This window comes from Micropterus dolomieu, linkage group LG10, assembly GCF_021292245.1.
Source record: "Micropterus dolomieu isolate WLL.071019.BEF.003 ecotype Adirondacks linkage group LG10, ASM2129224v1, whole genome shotgun sequence".
Classification (NCBI taxonomy): Eukaryota; Metazoa; Chordata; class Actinopteri; order Centrarchiformes; family Centrarchidae; genus Micropterus; species Micropterus dolomieu.
The window spans coordinates 3,709,564-3,718,241 of NC_060159.1; the positions used below are offsets into that span (position 1 = coordinate 3,709,564).

At 40.5% G+C, this 8,678-nt stretch overlaps 1 protein-coding gene across 3 annotated transcripts in view; it reads left to right on the top strand.

Annotated features, from left to right (window-relative positions):
- The window catches only part of tab2 (TGF-beta activated kinase 1 (MAP3K7) binding protein 2), a 44,346-nt gene extending 36,714 nt beyond the window's left edge, over positions 1 to 7,632 (top strand). For 2 of the 3 annotated variants that reach the window (XM_046060148.1, XM_046060147.1), the window contains exons 4-7: positions 2,233 to 2,393; positions 3,570 to 3,663; positions 4,306 to 4,401; positions 5,456 to 7,632. In XM_046060148.1, the coding sequence (XP_045916104.1) occupies positions 2,233 to 2,393; positions 3,570 to 3,663; positions 4,306 to 4,401; positions 5,456 to 5,595 (491 nt within the window). In that variant the 3' untranslated portion in view covers positions 5,596 to 7,632. The remainder of the gene's footprint in view (positions 1 to 2,232; positions 2,394 to 3,569; positions 3,664 to 4,305; positions 4,402 to 5,455) is intronic. The other variant, XM_046060149.1, reaches the window with a different exon arrangement.
- The last annotated feature ends 1,046 nt before the right edge of the window (positions 7,633 to 8,678 follow it).

The following is an 8,678-nucleotide window of genomic DNA, read 5'->3' on the forward strand; positions in this document are numbered from 1 at the left end:
TATTCTGAGGTCATATTAACAGGGTTTAAGGGGGTGATGTCCAAAACATGCTGTGCCATAAATGTTAAATCACTGTGGAGAGAATCATAACCAACCAAATTATTTTCTCCAAATCTAAAGTTTGTAGTTCCTCCTCAGTAGACTGATCTTTGGCTGTTGGTTATTTATTATCTGCTCTAGCTTTTCCAATTCTTTGTTCAGACATGTGGTGAAAATAATGGCCCAATATGATGTGAAATTACATATTTGTCATTGAAAAACGTAAACATTTTTTGGGGAGGACCCCACCAAGCCCCCACCACCCTGACCATGACCACCAACACCAAAACATTAATCTAAAGCTCACATTAAACTGGGAAAACACTGAAGTTTTAAACTATTCTGATGTGCATTGAATGCTCATGGACACAAGAGCAATACTGCTGAGACATGCTGTGTTGGGGTTTTATATTCAGACAGATTTTGCTTCACTTCCGCTGCTACAACTCCATCCTAGGGGAATTAAACATGTTAACCCTCAGCAGTATGCATTCACACCAGAACTGTTTGGCAGCATAATAACATTATTGTAATTACATAATTTTATAATCTTATTGGCAAGTGAAGACATGTTAGTAAAGTCTATTTGGATCAATCAAATAACACTTCACACCTGGTGCCAAAAATTACCCTTTTGATTCTGGAAGCAGTTCTTCTGGACACTGTGGGTTTTTTGAACACGTATATTTATTTTGATGTGTTTGTTTTTGTGTAATGGCTTAGTAAGCTCACACAGCAAAAATTTGCTTTTTTTTTTTTTTTGGATAAATAATGAACCTTTTGGAAGCAGATGTCATGTAGTCTAATGCGCACCAGATCATGGACCATTGATCTAAGAATCATTCAGTGACTCTTTGCCTCCCCAAATTCCAGAATCCCATAAACAACAATTAAAACTAGGCGTTACAGATAGAAAATTAAGTGTTATTCCGTAACTGCGTGCCCTATTTGTCACCTCAACTTTATTTGGTGGATAGTTTAGGAGAAATTAGACAATGTTTTCAGAAGAGCTACCAGTTTTTTCCAGTTTGACTGTGGCACATTTGTCTAATCAGGTGTAAGATGGGTTCATGTAAAGAAGAAAACTCTGCCATCTATTTCACAGCTTACTTGAAATGACAAAATAAGGAGATGGGTTTGCCAAGAAGACTAGCTTTAAACACACTTTCACATAAATGATACATTTGGATGGTGTTTTTAGTAGTCTGTAGGAAAGCAGATGCTCATTAGCACGTAATAAATAAAATAATAGGTGAATCTAAGCGCCAAACACAAGTCTATTAACAGTTCGTTATTAACAATTAGGCCCATTTGCCTTCATTATAGCCAAACTAGATACATCACCCAACCAAGTTGCAAGTACAGACTATGTTGCCAGTGTAGCACAACAAATCGACAGCACCACATGTATGTAAACAAAATGTACTCGTGCCAGCACATACAGAAAAGTCAGCTTCATTTAGCCTTTTCATGTTCTGTTTTATATTGAGCTGTTCGAGTGTTGGGTAAACACAGCATTTACATTCACATTTTCTACATTTAGCTCATGCTCTCACACTGTGTGACTCGTATTTGGAGACTTTCGACAACTTGTGAAGTGGCATGTGTTTGTGTGTAGCAGTAGAGAGAGTGTTGTTTATCCGGTGTGTGTGTGTGTGTGTGTGTGTGTGTGTGTGTGTGTGTATGTTGGAGGTGTTGCAACCTGTCATTAGAAATTATGGGAAACGTGCTGTAGAGACTTGAGCAGATCAAGGTTCTGTATTAAACGCTGCAGCAGAATTTGCCTGCAGCGGTCTGCTAACCTGGATACGTCTGATCTGTTCGTGTTACCACAATAGGTGATGAAACCCAGACTGATGGACAACAGTGAGGAGTCTGATGTAGTTCCCCTGTCTCTCCTTACAAGTTGTTTTTGTCCACATGGAATTATGCTTTAAAACTGGTTTAACTGGTGAATGCACAACAATTTTCCTTGAAGGGATTGTTGTGAGCAGTTTTTGTTATGTTCCCTCTTTGATCTGCCGTTTTAAGTCTCAATACAATATTCTTTGAATTTCTTTCCCTCTTTTGATTATGTGTCATTCTGAATTGAAACAAATGAAACGATTGTCAGTAAAGTTTACTAGAAAAGAATGAACATAGCTCAGAGGATACAGCTGCTGACAGTACTGTCTGTGTGTGCGTGTTCTCCAGCGTTGTTGGTCCATCAGAAGGCTCGCATGGAGAGGCTGTGGCACGAGCTGGAGCTGAAGAAGAAGAAGCTGGAGAAGCTAAAAGAGGAGGTCAACGAGATGGAGAACGACCTGACCAGGAGACGGCTGGAGAGATCCAACTCAGCCTCCCAAATTCCTTCTGTAAGCCTAATTCAGTGATTTTGAAGATATAAATCTGTCCATTGTGAACATCGTTTTAGATACATTTTTTTGACATTTCGCTTTAATTTGAAAGTTAATGTTAAAATCCTGACAGGAAATAAGAGGAGAGATAGGACTAATGCTGCAAAGGTCTCCGGACCAAATCTAACAAGGGACCTATGGGTTATATGCTATGAGACTTAAACACTAGACCGCTGGATGCAAGGGTTGTGATATTTATTGTTGAGAACAGTAATCATCTACAGTGTGATATAACTTGGTAGCAATGTTTCCCAGATAAAACCAGCCAGAATGTAGAAAAGTTGGGATGTTTGAAAGGGAAAATGTCAAGGAACTCTAACGATCATCTTTTACCGGCAGATCAATCAATTCAGTATGTTCATTACGATTTTATTAGCAGTTAACTCAGAAATGTATGTGATTAAGAGTCATCAGAGATGTTTTTCATAACTGCAAACAAATGTTTTTTACTGGTTATTGCTGACAGATAAAAGGCTGAACAGACAAAACAAAATGATCTGGGTCACATTGCCATTCTTGATTCCAGCTCATGGCACATCCGCGCTCCTACACCCTGAAACTATGTTGATTACAGGGTCTGTTTATGATTTGGCTGATATCGTTCCATATTTTCAATCAGACAGAGCACACAAGTCTTCAGATTCACTTCACAGTTCACTCTGGAGCACTGCAGCAAGTTCTGCAGCTACTTCAGGGACCGAGTGAGAGAAGTGATACTATCACTGTTCGAGCTTTTCTTTCCTCTGTTCACTGTGATTGTGAGAGTTCAAAGAAAAGCTTAAAATGAACATGTCTTTTCATTTTCTGCACAGCTTTATGTTTATGTTAGACTTGCAGCTGTGAAGCAGCACTTCATCTGAAACGGGTTCAGCTTTTTGTCAAGTCAGCTATTACAGTTTGAGTCAACAGAGGGGGAAGTGGCTGCGGAGGTTAATTGGCTGGTGTTGCTGAGCTCAGTAGCTCCTTGGTTCTGTTGTTTACCAAGGCGAGCCAGCTCTGGAGAGTGGAGCCGCTCTCCTCCTGACACGGTCACAGATCTGCTCCACTGACTATGAAAGCAGGCTGTCCAACGTTCAGTGCTGTAGAGCTGGCTGTGTCTGAGGGCTGATACCGTCCTGTGTCGTTCTCTTTCAGATTGAGGAAATGAAGCAGTTGCGATGCAGAAACAGGTTACTGCAGATCGACATTGATTGCCTCACCAAAGAAATTGATCTCCTTCAAACAAGAGGTGTGATTCTGTCTCTCTCTCTCTCTCTAGTATTCAGTGTTTTATGGTGTTTGGGTATGTTAAACTGACATTCAGCGTATGTACATATCTGTGCTGTATAAGAATAAAAGAGGGAGGTCAGATTTGATCCAGGGTCCGCAGCTGTGGCCCTTTGGTCAGGCCTGCTCACATCCTCTCTGCACACGCAGTCAAGCTGCTGCCATTGTACTATTAACTGCCAGTTCTTCCTGAATTGCATCCTGTTGCTGGTTGGTAACGAGGGATTTATTGGCCTCCTGGCAGCACTTGACTGCTGAGATCGAGCTGCTGACCGACCAGCTGGTTTACACCGGCGAAGGAAGTCACTGACCTGGTGATACCTGGGATTTAACCCCAGATGTTGAATAATCTTAGTCATAACTGTGATCAGTTATGATGCCAAAGCACAGTCATGCACACCAAGCTGTTTTTAGCTTCATAATCTCTTTTAGGAAAAGACATATTTGCACCACACCGGTGCTTGTGGTGTATCTTTTGATCGTTTTGTGTAAAACTGAGTGTATATATGTGCTTACTCCAGGTGTTGACTTGAAAGTACTGTGAGAAATGTAAATCCACTATTAAATAGGAAAGTAAACCTACTCTTCTTCCTTCTGTTTACAGGACCACACTTTAATCCCAGTGCAATGCATAATTTTTATGATAACATTGGATTTCTTGGTCCTGTCCCACCCAAACCCAAAGGTACTTTATCTATTGGTAAGTTAAAAAAAAAGTTACATGTTCATGTCTGGGCATTCCTCATTTCACTGGACACACTATTTAGATTCATTTTAGTATACTTCTGATATTGTAGTTACTACATTAGTACTGGCCCATGTTCTAATCCTACTGATATACTGTAATTGAATATATAACTGTCAGATGTTTATCTTGCCTTTTCAAGAAGGCACTGTATTTGCAACTGCAGCCTTCTGAGGAGCAGGAGCTTTCTTTAATTGCCCCTTCCAAGGGTATCTTCCATTTTAGCCTTACGTGCTAAGGTCAAGTCCGGCATATGGTCAGGATTCAGTTGTACTTTGTAATATCTACTTTTCATCCATTTAATTATTGCATGCTGTCTTTTTATGGTTACATAATGAACTACAGAATACAGTGTTACTAAAATACACCGGATGTGGACCTAACAGGCCAACAAATGCAAAACCACCAGTATGGCCCCTAAAGCATCTAAAATGTTGATAGTACTAATTTCACTGAGGGAGCTTTCACTGTTACATTAATGTGTGATCAGGGTTGTACCAATATGGGTTATTAAAGGTCAATACTGAAATCAAAAACAGTGGGTTATGACTACAATCCATATCTTTACATTTTACATCATTTTTTACACATTTTGCAATGTATCTAAAATGTTTGACTTTATCATAGTGTTGAAATCATTTTCAGAGTAGGGTTAGAAAAGGTTATGCAACACAACACTATCCAGAGGCCCCTAGCAGTGGTTTCTGTCTTGGGACCGTTTTAAGTTGAACTGAATTGAATTTAGAGTCCTGAACAGGTGAAAAAATCCAGTATTTCACAATTTAAAAAAAACAAGAAGCTTTTTTAAGTTAAGAAACATTTGTGGAAGAAAAATGTTTATCTCCTTTTCTATCATATCAGATTACTGCATGTAATCACTCACACCGAAGTGTTTCCGTCACCACAGCCACATATATAATTTTCATGTCCTTGTTTACATCACTTCATGGATAACCTTGGCGGGCTGAACTTCTCCTGTGTACTGACCTCCTCTTCCTCCTCTTCACAGACTCGGGCAGTAAGATTGTGAAGCCCATCTCAGACCAGGAGGAGGACGAGGGGACGCAGTGGAGCTGCACCGCCTGCACCTTCCTCAACCATCCCGCCCTCAACCGCTGTGAACAGTGCGAGTTCCCGCGGCACTTCTGAGCCAAAAAGGCTGCGACGCGCCGCCCCTTCGTCTGCCCACCTGTCTTCTACCAGCCTAGAATAGAAAAGGGCCCTTTCTGTTTCTTTTTTCCCCTAGTTGTATGAAAACTGGGATGGGGTGTAGTCATCCTGCATCATGTGGCCCGTTGTTCTTGTTTGTTTTTGTTTTTTTTCTTTTCTCCTCTCTAAGGTTTGTAGAATGCTGTCCACTGAAGGCTTGACTGGATAGTGTTTACAGCTTGTGATTTTTCATAAAGGCTGGCAGAGTCGGATGATACCTCACCTTAGAGACTCGGATCACGTGGGGTCACTTCCCCATGTTTTGCTCAACGGGTGACACTTTAACCCTGGGGATACCTCGCTGCTCCCACTTACAGTATTACAAGTGTGGCCCTGCAGTATGACGGCACACATACCTACACAGGTGCCAATGTGCCTTTTGCTGATTTTTAATTGAGTTTTTCTTCCTCTGTGGTGGCTTGACCGGGGATTGGGAACTGTGTTCAGCCACTGCTCTCCATCTGAAGGGAAAACTAACAGACTAATCATGGATTTTAAAGTTTGTTTGCTGATTATTCTAGAGGATGCCAAAGGGGAACAGTCATTGTCGCTGGCACTCAGACGTGCCTCTTGTCCTCCCCATTCAGTATCCCTTTTCTGTCTCTTCAATCATGAGTTCATGAAAAAAAAAAAGTTGCATGCTTTGTGTACAGTACACGGAGGCAGAAACTCCCCCTTGAGCATTTTACTGTACATATTTTTAGAATGTGCCTTAAAAGCCTTCTTCCTCACACTATGAATCACTTGTATTTCCTGTAAGTATAGCTTAATAGACTTTATTAACTTTTTTGTCTTGTTTTGTTTCCCTCTTTCAAACAAATAAGCATCATGCTCCCTTTAAGCTTTATACTTGATTTCTGTGAGAGTTGAAGCCTTGCAGAAGCAGAGGAGCAGAGCAGTAAAAACCCCTGCAGTCATCATAAAGCTACGTCTGCCTGGTCCGTTCATTGCTTGTGTAATTGCTGAGTGTCCTGTGTACGATCTGCAGATGCAGCAAAGTGGAAGGCGATGGACAAGTCTTTTTTTTTTTTTTTTTTTTTTTTTTTTTTTTCAGGACGCCAAATATGTCGGGACTGTTGGGGGAAGGGAAGGGGTCAAAAAGCAAAATTACACACTGCCATCTTATCTGACAACTGGAATGTAGGTTTAATGTTTGGGGACAACTTCACCTCAGTGCAAAGAGACACTCATTTTCCAGTACAATCAGGATGTTACTGCTGATTGATGTCAAAGTGCTCCTGGAACAGCTGATTGGGTTAAACGTTTCCATGTTGCTCTGCACCTGAATTGGGTTTTTGTGAGGTACCAAAGATCAAAGTGAATGTTTCTGTTTAAAGGGTTCCTGTGATGTAGAAACATTCATATGGGTCCTGTGCCTTATATACAACAGGTCAGAATTTTTACATCTTGGAAGGAGACGAGGCTTTTTTGCCTTGTTTTTAGCAAAATGTAAGCACAACATGACTGTCCACTTTGTATACTCTTATTTTTTATTTGGCTCATTTCATCCTCCTAAGCTTTTATTGATGAGGGTGTTTCTAAAGTTTACTTATTGTCATTAACTTACCTTAACTGTGGAGTAGTTACTTTGTTTTGTTTTTTCCACGTTTGTGAAATGTTGCCTTGCATCAGTGCCTTTGGAACTATTGGTTTTGTATTGATAATCTACTCTGTCACATCTGAGTACCATTTTAAAATCCAAATTTTAGTATTGTTTAAACCCCATTTAAAAGTAGAAGATGAATTATTGTCTCTTAAGCACTTAACGCCATACTTTTTCCTTTCTCCAATCCGAAAACAAAACAGTTTTTCAGATTTATCTGCACCTTGGTGTGAAGAGGCAGTTTATTCATGTTTTATTCAATGGAAAAAAATAATTTGGATATCTAAAGTGTTTTTTTGATTTTAGCTGGGAAAACTGTCTTTGTAACAGATAAGTTATTTGTAAAAATAATAAAAAAAAATCTATTCTGAAAATCTCTTCTTAGCCTTTGTTAAGTATGTTTTTGTCCACTAGATGGCAGAAGAGACCAAATTAGGGGCACTTTGTCGGACTGGAAGATGTTTAATAATCTGGATGTTTCCAAATCTTTAACTGGCATAATGTGTGTGGTTAAATGCGTTGATGGTTATGGAGCTAAAGTAATTGAGCTTTGTCATAGCAAACATTGTGCTACATCATAGCAGGAAAACTACAGCTGGAACTACTACTTAATGGGTGTATTCCACTTAGGTTTTATCAGTTGCAGGGCTCTGGCGTTGCATGCTGATTACTGGGACACTTAATAGAGTAGTGTGAATATTAATGTTATTAATTAGTTAGTTTGTGCCCATTTTTATTTATAACCAGTAATAGAGTAATGGGGGGGGGGGGACTCAGCAAAGATGACCGGTGGCTAATGTTAGCAAACTTATGATAGATATTGTTAGATATTGGATTGGATTGATTTGATGTGCAGTGGTGACATCAGCAGCTTCCGGGGTCCACCAGCCTCAAAGCCGTGCTGCTCCATCAAGTACCCGTTTATTCCCCTGGCTCACTCTTGTGCACCTCAGAGAGGATTACAACTGCATCAAGACCTTGCTGGATGCCTTGAAGTATGATGAGGACAGCTGGGAGGTCATGGGAGACTTTCATTCCTGATGGGTCTCCAAGGCAGTTTTACCAAGTTTTCCTGCAGCTGGGACTGGCCACAGCAGTGGGAACCGTGGAAAAGGTGCCGATGCCATCGCTGACACAATTTAGCAATGTGTATTTTAGCAAATAGTCCATTTGTTGGGGACCACTTTCAGCTGTGTACCGGTGTTAATACACATTTGATGCTCCAGTGAGAACCAAATGGTAGCAGGACTGTGTATGTGGGATTGAGTCAAGGTAAAGTACAGTAGCCATGTTGAATGTAATGAAGGAGCATGTAATGCAATGGAGTGGCTCACTGATGTGTTTTTAGCCATGCTAGGGATGTGGTTCTAGGGATGGTAATGTGGATTCATTGTCAGTCCGCCGCTTTGATTCAGACTGA